The 18,216-nt window shown below is 38.5% G+C and overlaps 1 protein-coding gene across 8 annotated transcripts in view; it reads left to right on the top strand.

The window, feature by feature from the left end:
• Window positions 1–18,216, top strand: part of Pparg (peroxisome proliferator activated receptor gamma) — a 136,297-nt gene that overhangs the window by 89,249 nt on the left and 28,832 nt on the right. For 7 of the 8 annotated variants that reach the window (XM_040737951.1, XM_040737952.1, XM_040737948.1 and 4 more), the window contains one exon: window positions 8,664–8,802. In XM_040737951.1, the coding sequence (XP_040593885.1) occupies window positions 8,664–8,802 (139 nt within the window). Of the gene's footprint in view, window positions 1–8,663; window positions 8,803–18,216 lie in introns of those variants that run through there. The other variant, XM_040737953.1, reaches the window with a different exon arrangement.

The following is an 18,216-nucleotide window of genomic DNA, read 5'->3' on the forward strand; positions in this document are numbered from 1 at the left end:
TGGGACTTGTACTAGTCACTGTTCTATTGCTGTGGAGAGCCACCATGACCATGGCAACTCTTACAAAAGAAAGCATTTAAGTGAGGGCTTGTTTACAGTTTCAGAGGTGTAGTTCATTATCATAACAAGGAACATGGCAGCATACAGGCAGATGTTCAAGCAGTAGCTAAGAGCTACATCCTGATCCATAGGCAGAGAGAGCAAGACTGGATTGGGTATGGGCTTTTAAAACCTCAAAACCCACCCCTAGAAACTCCAACAAAGTTACTCCTAATCCGTCTAATCCTATCCCTGGTGACTAAGCATCCAAACATATGAGCCTGTGGGGGCCATTCTTACATGGACACATAGCCCCGGTTGCTGAAGAGGCTGAGGACGGAGGGTCATTTGAGACCAGAAGTTTGAGACCACTTTGGGAAATACAGAATCTGCCTCAAAAATAAGTTGTTCTGCCAGGCATTGGTGGCGCATGCCTATAATCCCAGCACTCGGGAGGCAGAGGCAGGCAGATCTTTGTGAGTTTGAGGCCAGCCTGGTCTATGGAGTGAGTTCCAGAACAGCCTCCAAAGAAACCCTGTCTCAAAAAACAAAAAAAAAAAGTTGTTCTCAGTTTTAATTTCTTGTCTAACAAATATCTGTAAATGAAGCCTACATAAATAAAAGCTCTTTAAAGTCATCACAATAATTTAAAAGTTAAAGAGTCCTGAGACTCAAAAGTTTGATACCACTTATTATAGGCCATGGGACCTGAAGAAGCACAGCTTAAGCCCCAAACTGCTACCTCATTCCCAATACATTTAGCCAATGGCTGTCAGTAACAAACATGTCCTCTCAGTTTATCACCAGTGCCCACGAGAACTGAGAGTGAAATTAGCAAATGTTTTGTCTCACCTGTACATTGCTTAAAATGTACTTTGGCAATTTAATATTTGCCATTTCCATCAGGTATGGGGTACTCCCATAATTAAAATTCAGTTGCCCATAAAGCTTGTGAACTCATTTATAGATCATAAGGAATATTGTGTAAGATAACTGTTGTGGAATCTTCTCAAACACAGTTAGGATGCCAGTGGGCAAGCTCATATTTGTGATCCCTGTCAAGATTCAAACAGAACAGAGCAAATGATTGGAGTTAATAAAAGTGCAAGAGTGTCAGGTTCTTGGTGTGTTGCTATTACAGACTTACACATAATAAAGCAAATTCCTTCTGAGAGGTTATACATGGCTTAGAACTCAAAAAACTATCATCCACTGCTTGCAAATACATATGGTTTTGGTTTTGCTTTCTTAAGTGTCATCATTATTTTAGTCCCTTCTTCATTCATAAAATGAAAATACCTGAAGCTTCAAACATAAAGAATGTTAGCCCATGGTTCTGGCCTCAGGTTGAGAGTCCACAACTAGTGATTACTTTCTTGATGCAGAACTGTAAAGTAGTATAGGACTTTATACGGTGAGAGACAGGAAGTAAGTGTGTGTGTGTGTGTGTGTGTGTGTGTGCGCGTGTGTGTGTGTCATTTAGTCTCTCTCTCTCTTATAAAGTATTCAATCACAGACTCCACCCTAAGGGCCTTATCTAATCTTAATCACTGTTCAAAGGCCCCACCCCCAGCTTCTAACAGTCAGATTAAGTTCCACCCTCTTCCACTTCACATAAAGATTAAAACTTAATACTTGAACCTTGGGAGATACACTCAAACCAGAGCAATCATACTTTGTAATCACTTCTGAAAGATCGTTTAGAACCAAGACTTACCTAAAGCTCTGAGTAAATACAATCTGCACTACAGCACAATGAACCCGACTACTGTGTTGGGCCTGGTCTTGTGTAAATGGTTTGGCTATATTCCTGCCTGCCAAGCGTAACGCAATAACTCACCTCTTATGATTGGAGGACTCCATGAGAAGGCTTCATGCAATCCCAGCACAGAACTTTTAATCTCTTGGTAAAATCAATAACATGCTAAGGACTCAGCTTGTTGTACATGAAATTTTGTTAAAAATAGAAGAGCAGTGGAGCTGGGCTTAAGAGCACTTGCTGTTCTTCCAGAGGGCTCAGGTTCAATTCCTAGCACCCACATGGCAATCTAGAACTCCAATCTCTGTAGTCTGACTCCCTCTTCTGGATTCTGTGAGAACTGCATGCACAGGGTGTAAGAACATATGTGCAAGCAAAACACCCTCACACATAAAATAAAAACAAAGGTGAAAATGAGTAAAATAATTGGGCCATTAACATGGCTCAACAGGTAAAGGTACTTGCTGAACAAATCTGATCACCTGAGTTATATGCCCAGAAACTACTTAACGGTGGAAGGAGAAAATCAGTTCCACAGAATAGTTATCTGACCTCCACATACACATATCATGGCATGTAGGTACCCTTCTCCCTGCAATAATAGTAATAATAATAATAATAATAGTTAAATAAAACAATTAAAAGAAAGCTGGGAAAATATTTAAAAGCAAGACATAAACAAAATCCAGAGTCATTTTCTCACAGGCAAAGAGGAAGACATAATCAATGTATACACAAGAGCAGCTTCTAAAACAGTGACCTACAAACTTCATCACACTTTCACTGCATGGTAATCCAAAGAGTTAACTGGAAAAGAATAAGAAAAGTAAAAAATGCCAACTGAAAATACGCATTGTTTTATAGACCTTAAAATACTAAAGAGTAATATTGGAGTGTTTGCTTATAAGTGCTATGAAGAAGTGTTGGAAAAGTCAGCTTCATTCTTCAGGTCAGTAAATAAATTTGCAGAAAAATACTAAGTGATATTTTATATTTTCCTCTTTTTTCTTGAAAGAGTTAAATGACAAAGACAATTGCTTATCATTAATTTAAAGAGGAATAACAGTAGAAGCAAGTTCTTAGGTATATATTCTGTATATATTCAGATTAAGAATTTATATACAGGGTTGGGTATAGTGGTACAAACCATTAGTCCCAGCACTCAGGAGGCAGAGGTAGGCACATCTCTACGAGTTCAAGGCTACCCTGGTCTACAGGACAGCCAAGGCTATACAATGAGACTTTATCTCAAAAAAATTATTTGTATCTGTCTAAAATGCATAAATGATATCCAGGAAGATTATTCTTTAATGTTGAAGTACTCCAAACCAACTCCACATGATTCATTTTTGGTATATATCATATGAAAAAAGCTAAGTTTTTTATTATTATGGCAATCAAAATTCCTCATCAGTATGAATCAGGAGGAGTGGCTTTACACATTAACTTGCTGCTAATCATAGCAATGGCATAGCCACAGTCCTTGGGACCCACCCTGTAAAAGGCAAGAAGTTTCTATTACCTCAGATTCAACATGGAACATACTCTTAGGGATACTGCTAATATCACAAGGAGTAACAGAAATTTCAAAACAACATCAAAGACAAAACAAGTCAACAATAGAGCATCTCCTGGGGAGATGCTCACAGAGCTGGAAAGGTGCTGTGCTGCCATGGTTGCATCCAACAAGTGAGAAGCGCTGAGTTTGGGATTTTAAATGGAGCCAGGATTCTCAAAGACATTATGATATCATAAGTCAATGGTACCTGGACTTCCAGAAGAAACATCTTCAATTTCTCTTTGAAGGAAAGAGTTCCCAATTTAGACTTTATAGGATTTTCACAATTTATTATCGATAACTTCAAAATAAAATATCAGAAACCACATACAAAAGCAATCATTTTGAATGTCATCCATCAGAAAAAGAAAGGAAAAGAAAGAAGAAAAACTACTATTGGCACCATCTACCTGTCTCCCAAAAGCAGGTATTGGGGTGGCCTGATATAGGATATAGAGCAGATAAAAACTTGTTTCAAAAGGGGGATGGAACCAAAGCAAGGAACCAGCCAAACAGACCCCTGGACACAGAGGGAAAGATGGCATCCAAATTGCTAAGAATAAGGATAGCAGTGTTCATCCTAGGGTTGGCTAGATTTTGAAGGCTCATTTAGTTCTCAGAGCTGGTTGGTAGTGTTGTTGAGGGTTAAAAATATGTGCTTGTACTACTAAATATCAGAGTAAATTCAGAAAAGTCTTCACTAGTAGACTTTGGTGAGAAATATTTGTTTTTACTTCCATCAGTACAACAGGGTTTTTATGTGGCCTATTTGATTGTTGTTCTGATTTTCACATATACAGTAGAAAATAGTAATAAATAGGGACAAGAACATGAAAAACACAAAAGAGTAGTTCAGAACCACAAAAGCCAGCACAAGGAATAACATTTGTCTAATTAGAATCCACAGACTGATGAGCAAGGGAAACCCATATTCAGAAAACATAACAAGACAATAAGAAAATGATAATCTATATCTACACACACAGAGTGCTAGGGAGAAAGAGAATATGTAAAAGCAACCAGTGAGACAGAAAGATTGCCACCAAAATCAGTTGACAAGATGCTTCCCACAGTAACAATGGATACACAAACACAACAGGATTCAAAGAGTTAGAGGGTGTGCCTGTCTGTCATCTCTCAAGAACAGAAGTTAAGTGAAATGTTTATAGGTTTTTACAAATCACTGAAAAATGCATTTCAGCATAAAGCCAGAGAGAAGATACATATGTTACAGACATCAAATGAACATCTAAAACATATAAAGAATGTCTAATGTTCAATTTTAGACAAGATACCCCATTACAAACTTGGAAATGAAAAGTCAGGGAAATATATGTTGATATCACACTTACATTTTACACATAATAGATTCTCAATGAAATCTGACAACTGGGCATGGTGTCATAGACCTGTAGTCACAGGTGCAAGGGAAGGTTTGAGGAGGGCGGCAAACATAAGGAAGCCTGACTATGCCAAGTGGTAATGAGACATTCAAATTTTCATAATAGTTTAGACGTCTATAAAAATACATCCATTTTGGAAAATAATCTTGTGTTATCTCATAAAATACATCATTTGCATATCATATAGAAATTCTGGCTAAAGATAACCCTTGCATATATGTAAATAAATTGTGTGCAGTGAACTGAGCATGATGACACATGCCTGTAATTCAGATGGCTGGGGTAGGAGGACTGCTGGATATTTGAGCCAGCTTTAGCTACATAGCAAGACCTTGCCTCAATAAGTAAATAAAACTATGGTAATGCTTATAGAAGTGGAAGTGCAATTATAATAGCAAACATTGGTAATTCAAACAGCTGTGAGTAGATTAATAAGTTGTAGCAAACTCAGAGAATGATCAAAAGGAAATAAAATCACATTTGAGATTTTAATGAAGTACGTTGTAGGCTCTGTCCAGTGGTAAAGAGACAACTCTGCCCCTGTGGAACTCACAATTTTAAGTGGGGAGTGAGGAAGGGGCAGAGAAAAAACATTTAGGCATGCATGTTAAGCATTTAATCCCTTAGGTAGGTGATTTCTGTGATATGTTAGAAAGTCACAAGTACTACTAGAAACAAGACAAAATAAAGTGTAAGGAGACTGAGTTCCAGAAGTGAGGCACATACAGGAACAGGACAACAGCATCAAATTAGAGATGAGGCTGATTGAGAAGGTAAGATGTGACCAAAGTTTATAATGAAGGAAATGCACACACACACACACACACACACACACACACACACACACACACACACACACATATATATATATATACATATATATATATATAATTCCCAAGCTTAGAATACAAAATCCACAAGGTCCCAAAATTTTTGAGTGCCAACATAATGTCATTTGGAAAATTCCATGGCTGACCTCATTGAGGAGGTTGCAGTCAAAATGGGAGTTCACTAAAAAATACTGTATAAAGGTATTTTTCAGCTACTCATGGAAGCACACACCTAAAACCTCAGACATAGAAGAGCAAATCAGTAGAAACCCAAGTTCAAAGTCAGCCTGGGCTACATAGTGAGAATATTGTCTTTAAAAATCCAAAGGCTTGGGGAAGGGGTTGGGAAAAGATTGAATGGGGGGCAGGAGAGGAGGGGAGGGAGAGGGAGCTAGGATTGACATGTGAAGCAAATTTGTTTCTAATTTAAATTAAATTTTAAAAAATGAATTTAAAAAATCCAAAGGCTCAGTAGCTCAGAGATAGCTTGCCTAGCTTATACAATGCCTTAGGTTGGTCCCTATTACTACCTTCTGTATATAAACTGTATATGAACTGGTCATAGTGGCATCTGCCTTGCAATCACAGTACTTGGGAGACTAGGGCAAGAATATCCTAAGTTTGAAGACAACCTGGGCTACATAATGAACCCCTTTCTCGGAAAGAGGAGGCTGTGAATCAGTGGTAGAGTGTTTTCTTTTTTGTTTTTTGTTTTGTTTTTGTTTTTTTCTTTCTTTTTATTATTATTTTAATTTTAAATAGCTTGTTTTATATGTCAATCCCAGTTCCCTCTCCCTCCTCTCCTCCCGCACCCCACACCATCCCCCCCAGCCTCCCACCCTATTGCCATTTCCTTCCACATAGGGAATATCTAGAGTCTGTCATTTCACTCAGGGTAGGGTCCAGGCACTCCCCTAAGAGTCCAGGCTGAGAGAGCATCCCTCTTTGTGTTATGGACACACGATGTCCAGTTGTGGTGGCACACACCGGTAGGATTTGCTGAAGGAGGTAGAGTGCTTTCCTAGCATGCACAGGGACCTGAGTTGGAGTCCCAGCACAGGAGAAGAGGTGAGGGAGAGCACAGATTCAACATTTACAGACTCGGATCCATACGTTCCCCTAAGACCAAGGTAACTTACTCTGTGTATGCAACTATTCTACAGAATTATTTTTAATCTGAAATCTAAAGTGTTTATGCTCCCAAGTATTTCAGATAATGGAATACTATGCCTGTATTTAGAGAAAGAGCTAGCCATTTGAGGGAAAGAAAGAGATCAGTAACTTCAAGAAGAAGAAGAAAAAAAGTCAAGATAACTCCATGAATTTTGGCTTGAGAAACAGCATGGAGCTGCCTCAGCTGGGTTGGGAAAGCCACTCAGTATAAGTAAAGGAGCTTATAGGGATAGCCAGGATTTCATTTGTGGACACTGGGTTGAAGGGCTATTGAACTTTCCAGTAAGGATGTCGAGCAAGCAGTAGAAGGTGTCTATTTGTTTAGTGCTCAAGATGTAATACTAAAGTCAAGGAGGTATCTCACTGGTAACATACACAAAAGCTCTAAGGAGGTGGATTTGAGAGAGTTAAAATTCATGGCAAAACAGAGCCAATATTAATTTAGTATTTAGTTTTAGTTTTTAGTTTTAGTATTTAGTTAAATTTATTTTTATATTGTTGTTTGTATGTGATGTTTGAGTATAAGCATGCACATGTGCCACAATGCTCATGTAGAGGTCAAAGGACAACCTTCAAGGGACCATATGCTTCTTCCAACACGGACTCCAGGGATCAAACTTGAGTTGTTAGTTTTACATAGTAATTTTACCTGCTAAACCATCTTGCACACCCAATTCTGAATTGTCTATACCTAGCAGAACCAGATGAATTTGAGAGAAATGAGTTTCATGAAGATGAACATAATTAGAAATAAAAGAAAAATATGTGCATCATACACACACACACACACACACACACACACACTGGAGCTACAAGACATTTCCAATTAAATTTTCTGCAGTTCCATCCAAAATATGTAGTTAATTCATATAAGCACTCTGTTAGCCCCAGAAGGATATATTTGCATTTTGAAGTAGCAGATTTTCTGAGGATTTCCCAATTGCTTCTCATATTATTTCCTGCTATCTCTTTCTGCTTGCAAGCTACAATGGTGGAGGATCTTTCAACTACATTAAAAAAAACAAATTCTGCAGGAAATTGCAACATGGAGAATTCCAAAAAGTTATCCACATGTGGACTTTTATTGGCCCTAATCTTACTTCAGAAGGAAATGACTATAACTTTGCCAAGCTGCTTAGCACAATTATGAAACCTGGGGCATGCTGCTGGAATGATTTGCTGAGAGACTGGACTGATTACATGGTGTTTTATATGCATTACATTAAAATCAGAGCACTTCTTAAAGCATGCTGAAAACTAAATGTAGAGCCAAGGTACACTGACTGACTGCATGACATCACTGGGATGTGCTCAGTGTCTAAGAGGTGAAAAAGGACCCTAGAGAATCCTCGTGTTCTTTGGTTTACAGCAAGGACCAGTAAGCCACAGACAGCCACTTGTACAGGGCCCCATGGTAGAACTGTGTCACAAACCCACCTTTTGTTTTATGAATACATATATAAGCTTATGTATGTGCACAGTCGTGCATATTTATAGGGTACAAGTGCATATGTTTGTGCATACATTTGAATGATGGAGGACAATCTCAGGTATCATCCTTATGAATCCTGTCAATAATATTTGAGATAGGGTCTCCCACTATCTTACCAATTAGACTGAATTGCCTGGTCAATGGGCCTCAGGGTTCCTCTGGTCTCTGCCTTCCAGGCCTGGGATAGCAAGCACACATCACATGATGCCCAGTGTCTTTACAAAGGGTCCTGGGGATTGAACTAAGTCCCTCAGTCTTGCAAGGCAAGCACCTTCCTGATTGAGCTGTCTTCCCAGGCCAAATCCACTAGTCCTGACATCCAAATCAGTGAGTGTGTCTTTATCCACAGGTTGCTGCTTCCATGTGTCACATAGACTTAAATTTGTTTATTTTCCATATCCCTTTGCAGGGTTTTTTCCGAAGAACCATCCGATTGAAGCTTATTTATGATAGGTGTGATCTTAACTGCCGGATCCACAAAAAAAGTAGAAATAAATGTCAGTACTGTCGGTTTCAGAAGTGCCTCGCTGTGGGGATGTCTCACAATGGTAAGTGGACACTGAGAACCATGTATACTCTTTGTCACTCTCATGGTCAGTGCTAGGTCCAGGTCAGTAGGCATTAGGACAACTAATGGAAATGGGTACACTTCTTCTATAAAAAGGCAGTGCTTCTAATTCATCCTGATGAGAGCTTCTTCATGTAGGCCAGCTTTTAAATAAAACCCTCTGTTTGGCTGCATCAACTGGAGAAAATACTTAAACTTGGGGAGAGAATCTATGGAAAACTGTAATATTTAAACACAGATGTAATTATAATCATGGTTTTTATGTTGCTTTGAAGTTTGGTTTTTTTTTGGGTTTTTTTTTTTTGGTTTTTTTTTTCAAGACAGGGTTTCTCTGTGGCTTTGGAGGCTGTCCTGGAACTCACTTGGTAGTCCAGGCTGGTCTCGAACTCACAGAGATCCACCTGGCTCTGCCTCCCGAGTGCTGGGATTAAAGGCGTGTACCACCAACACCCGGTGTTGCTTTGAAGTTTTTTAAAAACAGTTTTAAAGCTAAGTTATACTAATATGCATTGGTCATTTCTTCCCACTTTAAAAAAAATACTGAGTGTCTCTGAGAGTATTAGGATTAATTATCATATTAGAATTTGGGCTCATGTGTTTTCTTGTTGTTCTTTACCATGAAAAGATGAGTACAGCACTATCCTTGACTTCAGAGAACACAGAGACTTATAGAAGAAAGTCACAAATACTTTCAATTCCCACATCACACATTTTAAACCACAATTTAAATTCAAACTTACAGTGTGTAGCCATGTGAAGGAGCATTTGTATAGTACATATGAAATCCTGGGGTTTCATCCCCAGCATTAAGAAAAAAATGACTTTGTTGACTTCAGAAACATAGTAGAGAAGACCCATGTGTTCATGAGCTGTAATACTCACTCATAATACTCACTCGTAATAATCACAGAAGATTTATGCCTGTTAAAAACAAATTTTTCATTACCATTTGGTTCAGATCGGTTGACTGCTCCACAAAACTAATTTTAGCTGTAACTTAATAATGATATGTTTGTCGAGTCTTATTAGTCAGTTTTTTTAAAAAATTCCTATGGCTTCAAGAACTAATATATACTAAAGTTATCAAATGAAGTCTGAAGTTTTATTTCATTTGATATCCAATTTTTCCTCCCTTCCTCCATCCCTGTCTCCCTCCTTCCTTCCTCCCTCCTCTTTTCTTTCTCTTATGCAGGAGATCATACATACTAAATATGCACTTCATCACTGAGCTACACCCCAGCTCCGATCTTTATTTTCTTTTGCTTTCATCTCTTGAAAAACTGATCTGGTAAGAAGATAATCTTTGAACTTGTTGTTCATCTGTGTGGACTCTACTATATCTGTAGAGATTAAATTTGTGTCCCATAATGAAGATGTTTGTGTTTCACAGTGGGAACTATCAAGATGCTTGTCAATGATCAATTGGTTGACACTCTATCCTTTGAAAGCAGTAAAAGCTTTAGTTGTTATAATGGGCCAGTTCCTTTAAAAGCAAGAGTATATTATGAATAGAGCTATCAACAGCACTGGACAGGAAGGGAATTTGGTCCAACTTCCCTCAACATTTGACCACATCTGCTTTGTAGCAGTGTACAACTGCAGTCATTGATTGCAAAATAATTTGCTGGTTTAAGTCCATCAATTTTCTTTTTATTTCAAACCTCATAAAACATACAAGCAAATGTTTAAGCCAAGAGCTTTATTTTAGTTGATGCAATCAAGTTGCAGCAAACTTATTTCATCTTTATGAAGAAATCATTGACTTTGAGGTCATTATCATCAAGATAGTCTCAGAAAGCATGCCAATACTGCTTTTAATGTTATTTAGGTTTTGTCTATTTAAAAAATTGTCATTTATCACATTCATATGTAATATAGTTCTTAGTACTTACAGGCAATACAACATTGATGTAAAATATATTTCCTGTGATTTACAAGCAAGCACACCTCACATGAAATGTATCTTCAATTGTTTAGCATTTGAAGGTAAATAATATTTAAACTATATGCAGGGAGTGAAATTCAGTACAGATCTCAGCATGCACAAGACCCCAAAATTCATTCCCAATACCCTTCTTCCCAAAAATTGAACTTATATAATATGGATAGTATAATTTTCTCCACCCAGAAAAATCAAAGAAAGCTATCATGCCCTTGATAATAAAGTCATCATTTGGCTTTATTTAAACAGTTGACTTGCACTCAGGAAGCAGAGACAGGCTGATCTCTGAATTTGAGTTCAGCTAGATCTACATAGGAAATTCTAGGCCAGCATGGCAACATAGTGAGATACTGTCTCAAAAACAAATAAGCAAGTAAACAAAAAAAGTCCATTTCACTTATTCTATCTAGAGGGGACCAATTTGAACAGTGTGTTCGGTTTGTTCTTGCAAAAGCAAGGACCAGTAGTAATTAAATACTATGATGCCAGAGACCTAAGCAGCTCAACCATTAAAGGACTTAAATGTGACTAACAAAACTCTTTCTCAGAGGCTTTCAGAGAAGTATGCTTGCTGAACAATAAACAACCATATAGTCCGTATATGGGAAGAGAATCTGCCGTGGGCTTTAATCAAGTCCTGATGAGAAAACATTTCTAAATACAACATTTTCTGTGTGGTTGTGGTCATACTAGTCAATGTGAGCTAACAGAATGAGGCTTCCATCCACATAAGATGCCTTTTTAAGTCACCAGAGGAGATATCCTATGCATTCTACCTGAATATCAGCATGGAGCTGTTTTCAGGGTACATAAGAATGAACATTCCCCACAGCCAACCTGCCCCAATATGTGTTGCTTTATTTTTAATTTTTATTTTATCTTTTTTGTTTGGAGACAATGTGTAGATGGAGTTTTCTGTCCCATCAGCCAGCTCCCAAAAAACCATGGTGAGATTTATTATTAATTGTAAATGTTTGACCAACAGCTTAGGCTTGTTTTTAGCTAGCTCATTCAACTTAAATTAACCATTTTCTATTTATTTACTTGCTACCACATGGCTCATGGTTTTTACATCATTTTGTACACATCCTGCTTTCTCTACATTTGGCTCAAGATTCCTCAGACTCTTCCCTTCTTCTTCCCAGTGTCCTCCTAGTCTTCCTGCCTAGCTATAGACCAGTCAGCTCTTTATTAACTAATGAAAGTAATACATATTCACAGTGTACAAAGATTGTTCCACAGCAACAAAGTCTCACCATGTAGTCCAGTTTGACCTGGATCTCACTATCCTCTTGTCTCATCTTCCCACATGTAGGCATGTGTCACCACACCCAAATTCTATGTAACTTTCTTTCTATTCTTTACCTCTGTTTAACCCACTTAATGTGTTTGGATTCTTTAATAGCAATGTCCTTGTTGTTTTGAAGGGAGATTCTGCAGTGACCTTCAAGGAACCTAAAGGCCAAGGAGAATAATTCCAAAAGTCATCAAAACCAATAATTACTAAGTCCTTTCAGAGTTGACAATTACCTTGTTATTTATAATGAAAAACATAATTCATTGACTTGCACTTCACTTTTCAGCCAGCTAATTCATACATTTTACTAGACAATGTTAGAGTCTCCCAAAAACATGTTAGCATCTGTATGTCAGTTACCTGAATCTGAAGTTTCCATCTATATTTTTTGTGCCATAAAGACATAATTTATGTGCCTGAAACAAGTCTGTGTGTGTTGTCAGCTGCTCATCGGTTTAAGGCACTTAGCATAATGGTTGTATGATGATTCAAGACTAGAGTAAAAAGCTAAAGCAGTCATCCTAAAAAAGTACATATGGTCCATTTTAATTGTCTGTCATTAAAGGTTGATGAGCCGGGGGGGTACACATTTGTAACTCCAGACCCAAGAAGCTGAGGCAGAAGGATTGCCATGAGTTGAAACACAGCCTCGGCTACAGAGTGAAACCCTGTCTCAAAATAAACAAACAAGAAAAAAAAAACAACCAAACTAAAAAGAGTTTTAGCTCATAGCTTTGGGGGCCCTAATCTATGATTATTTGGCCCTGTTGCCTGTAGTAAAACAGCCTATCCTTGAGAGATCGAAAAACAGAAGAGCTGAGGTAACACAGTCCCCTCCAAAGAAGGGGACCTTGAGGACCTGGAGACTTCCCACTTCCCAAGGGCAGTCACACTTGAACACTTGGGTCTTTGAGAGACACTAGAAACCCTGATGACAGCCTATGGCTGAGGCTCCTCAGGTAGAACTTGCAGTTCTGCCATGCCACAGACTAGATGCTGCTGAAGGACACACCTTTAGAAACCTCCTTGCTAGAAACAAAGTTGCTTCTCAAATGCCCGTCTCCAGCATGGACTAGAAATACACTAGAGATTTTCCTGTAAATAATAGAGAGAAGCATGTTTCCCAATTATTTTTATCATTTAATAATCCATCATTTTCTGGACGATAAGCCGCCCCACAGATTGCTTAGACATCTTTTGCATCATTAGACACAGTCAATTTGATGCCCTGTCTAAAGCACTCAGAATTGAGTGCTGGCACATATGAGCCTAGCTCCCAGGGTACACAGAGGGACACATAACTTGTGAGGTAACTGCTGTTCATGTAGGAAGCTGGCTCGACCATTGAGAAAAATGCCTTCAAGGCTTTAGTTGCTTCTTCAGTCAAATGGGCACTTGCACATATTTCTTTACCTTTTAAAACCATAATTTCTATTGGAAAGACCTGCTATCACATCCCAAGTATTTACCATATTTAAAATATACCTTCATTTTTAGTAAAAACAATTTAGTCATAAAGCATTTTGAAGAGTGAATGTTTCTTATTCAGAACTACTTTTTACATATAAACTAATAACTAGGTTTAGGGTAAATACATTTTTTAAAATAGTTTGAAGTAGAAAAGAATTGGCTGGTGCTACTAATGAGTCATCTGGTCAGGTTTTCCCTATAACATTGAAATTTGATAGTAATATTTTGAGCATGTTAAAAGTTAGTGAAAGCTTTGTTGATCAGGATGTCCTATGATACAAATGATGTGGGAGTTTTCCTTCTATTGAAGATAAAAAGCTGACAACTTAAAAAATAGTTTCTCCGTAGTTTCATAAAAATATGAAGAAAAAAAGTGGTTTCACAATTTTTTGTGGCATTCAGCATGTCTGAAGCAGTTGTCCCAATGCCTGGCAAACAGTAGCCGTGGCATGTAGCATGAAAGCCTAAATGACAGATTTAAGCTTTATTCCTCAAAAAAAAAATCCTTACTATAGTTTAGATCTGAAGTGACCCCCAAGGCCTAGTGTTGAAGGCTTACTTGCCAGTGCCTGGTACTATTGGAGGTGTTGGAGCCTAGTGAGACCATTGAGGTGTGCCCTTGAAGGGGATGTAAGGACCCGGCCCATTCTCCTCCCTTTGCTTCCTGGCAACCATGAGGTGAACAGGCCTTTTCTGACACACATGTCCATCATAATGTGCTCTATCACTGCACGCAAAAAACAAGAGCAATCAACCACTGTCACCTTTGTAGTGTGAAGGAAAAAGTGACAGTCCCAATACACAAAGTACCTATGTTAATGAGTCTGTAATATTCATGATCTTTCTCTAGGGGCCATGCCTCTTCTCCCACCCTGTCCCCTTGCCACTTCAAGCAAACTGTGTCTTCCCATTCCTGGAAACAGTCTCTGTGCTTACAAACACTATTGCCTCTGGATCCTGACCCTCTGTCCCCATCAGAATCCTACCTGACATTCAAGGCCCTATTGAAATGTCTTTTCCTGAAGACTTCTCTGATTCCTTGTGCTTGTTCTTCAAAGAGGTTTGTATCTTCCCATATTCTGCTAAGACAAACAAGCACATACATACATACATACACACACAGAGAGAGAGACAGACAGACAGACAGACAGACAGACAGACATATACACACACATACAGGCAAACACACACAGAGAAACAGACAGACACATACATACACACACACACAAAGAGAGAGAGATACACACATATACACATATACAAACAAATACACAGAGAGAGAGACAGACAGACAGACAGACACATACACAGAGAGGGAGAGAGAGATACAGACATACACACATACAAACAAACACACACACACAGAGACAGACATATATATATACACACACACACACAGAGAGAAAGAGATACAGACATACACACACACACACACACACACACACACACACACACACACCACATGAGATGAAAAGAGATTGTTTATTGGCAGTAATACCACTAGTAGCTATGTCTTCTGTGATTTACATGCAACAAACATATACAAATGGAAAACCTGACCCGGAGACAAATCTTTAGAGCGAGTTCCAGGACAGCCTCCAAAACAATACAGAGAAACCCTGTCTCGAAAAACCAAAAAAAAAAAAAAAAAAAAAGCCTGCTATGTGCTATGGCTACAAACTAATCCTTTAAAAATTGAAAGAAAAATATCTTTTTAAAATAGGATCCAACTTTATTCTTCTGTTTTACTTGATATGTTATCTTGAAAGTCCACTTTAATATGCTTTTGTAGTTAAATAAAATCTGACCTTAATGTACTTACAATTAGATAAGTATTTTGAAAATGTTAGTTTACTATGTTTTAGCATGATACTCAAATCCAGAAAACAAGATACTAATTATTCCACATGCTTAAAATTTATTGTTCAATAATATCTGTGCTAAATATGAAGTGATACATTTGTCATGTGCTATTAGTATATAGTAATTACATCTTGTATACACTAATTTGTCTTTTAAGATATTAATGAGATTTCTCAGACCTAGTCGTCCTGAAGGCACCTACCAGTTCTTCTCATACTGATGATTTTTTAAACTAAGATACATTTCTCTAGATGATTCATTTTTTCCTTTTCTTTCTTTCTTTCTTTTTTTTTTTTTTTTTTTTTTTTGATGCCAGGGATCAGACCCTCTAAGCACATGCACTACCACTGGGCCATAACAACCTGCCCTCTGTAGGTGACTATCCCAAACATAAAATTGATGTTGCTATATGTGACAAGCATTACAACAGGCAGAATTCACCTGTTTTATTTTGTAAAGTCTCAAAGCAAAGTATCTTCCCAGGTCCTGTGAGTGTGATGTGATTAGATCTTTGTAGTGTTTTAGAACTAACTATAGAGATAAGAAGGAATCTCAAGACATCTTTTCCTAGGTCCTCTTCTGTAAATACAGAAATTAGGGACCATAGGTGTTACATAATTTTCTGTAAACCATACAGCTGCTTTATCACAGAGAAGAAATCAGAAAGTTGACTTCCTGGAAGCAGTGATGGTAGTGTTAGTTCTACTGCCTTCCAAGAGACCAGACCACTCTCTTCTCTCAGTGACTCAGAGAACATTTTCCTTTTGTCTTTGGAAATTAACCATCACTGATATCTGGTCCCCAATGTATAATGGCCATCTTTGTTTCTGAGCTTTAACTTCAGCCTTCTAGGAAACAACTGCACAACTTCCCTGTCTTCCTTTGATTCTCCACTTACAGGGTGGGAACTGGGCTAGTAATTTGGTTCCCTGGTTGAACACTGGCCTAGCATGTACCAGGCCCTGGGTTCCATCCTTCTCACATCTTAAAAATAAGTTTTTAAAAAAATACTAAAATAAAAAAAACACCAATCCCTAACAACTTTAAAAAAAACTAAGAGACCAGCAGATTAACTAGATGTTGAGGTTTGCTGCTTTATCTTTATCTGCTGTGGGGAGCAGTGGCTGCCAATCTGACCTATAACACACAGAAAGCACAGCCCCACACCACTTCATCCCCAACAATAAAAGCCATGATAGGAAACATGGGCTTGCACAGGTACCTTTGCTCAATACTCACCTGATGTGGGTGTAGCTGGAATTACCTGGACTCCAAATAAATGAATGTAACCAGCATTCCCCCCTTTAAAAAACAAAAATTCCAGGTATGGAAACACACACCTATAATCTCAGCACCTGGTACATAGCAAGTTCAAGGCTAGCCTGAGCTGTATGAATCTTTGTCTTGTATAAAGAAACAAATAAAATGTTTCTCTACTTCAGATCTGTCATATGCAGATTTAGTACCACCAAACAGGACCTAGTCTCTTCCTTTGTCAAGCCCCTGATGTGTAAAAATGATAAGTCCACTTGTGGATCAAGTTATGCCTTATAACAGTGTTATTTGGCAATATAGACAATTTCTTCATGAGATTTAGCCTTTTTTGAAAACTTCAACTTATGAAAATATGCATTTGTTCAGATTCTAGCAGGGCACTACCTTAATGTCTCCTAACTGAAGTGATAAAATACATCTTTAGGCATGTTAATGTCCAGGAATGTTTATAGTTCCTTGTCTATAAAATTGTAATCATAGGAGCAGCTGGAGAGATGGCTCAGTGGTTAAGAGCACTTGCTGCTCTTGCAGAGGACACAGGTTTGACTCCCAGCACCCACATGGTGACTCACAAGGGTCAATAACTTTAGTTCCAAGGGATTCTATGCCGTCCTCTGGCCTCATAGGATTTCACACACATGGTGCAAAGATATATGTGCAAGCAAAATACTTTTAAACATTAAAAATAAATCTTTTTGTAAAAATTTAACCAGAGAGCCAGTGAGATAGCTCAGCAGATAAAGGAGCTGGCCACTAACCTGAGTCCATCCCCAGGACTCACATAGTGAAGAAGAGAGCCAACTCCCACAAATTGTCTTCTGGCCTCCTATACATGCAACATGCATACATAGCTGCACACTAAATAAATGTTTTTTAATTAACCAGAACTTAGGACAGTGTCTAATATATGAGAGTCACTTAATAATTTTTATCAAGTAAAAAGACAGAATGGGGTAGTCTGTGAAACAGTAGATGATTCTAGCAACTTCTGTCTCACTATATAATAGCTCTGATTTTTTATCATGTAAATATTTTTATTACTTTAGTTTTAAATAGCTTGCTTCACATGTCAGTCCCAGTTCCCTCTCCCTCCCCTCCTCCTACACCCCTTCCATCTCCCCCAGCCTCCCACCCTATCCCCACTTCCTTCCACATAGGGGATATCCAGAGTCTGTCATTTCACTCAGGGCAGGGTCCAGGCACTCCCCTAAGAGTCCAGGCTGAGAGAGCATCCCTGTTTGTGTTATAGACACACAAAGCCCATTTGTATGCCAGGGATAAATACAGATCTACTGCCCAGGGCCCCATAGGTTGCCCAGGCCTCCTCACTGACTCTCACACTCAGGGAGTTTGGATCAGTCCCATGCTGGCCTCCCAGCTGTCAGTCTGGGGTCCAAGAGCTCACCCTTGTTCAGATCAGCTGTCTCTGCTGGTTTTGCCAGCCCATTCTTTGCCAATTTTCTCATCGCTCCTCTCTCTCTCTGTCACTGGGTTCTATGGGTTCAGTTCAGTGTTTAGCTGTGGGTGTTTGCCTCTGCTTCCATCAG

Source organism: Mesocricetus auratus, unplaced genomic scaffold, assembly GCF_017639785.1.
Source record: "Mesocricetus auratus isolate SY011 unplaced genomic scaffold, BCM_Maur_2.0 Super-Scaffold_100676, whole genome shotgun sequence".
Lineage (NCBI taxonomy): Eukaryota > Metazoa > Chordata > Mammalia > Rodentia > Cricetidae > Mesocricetus > Mesocricetus auratus.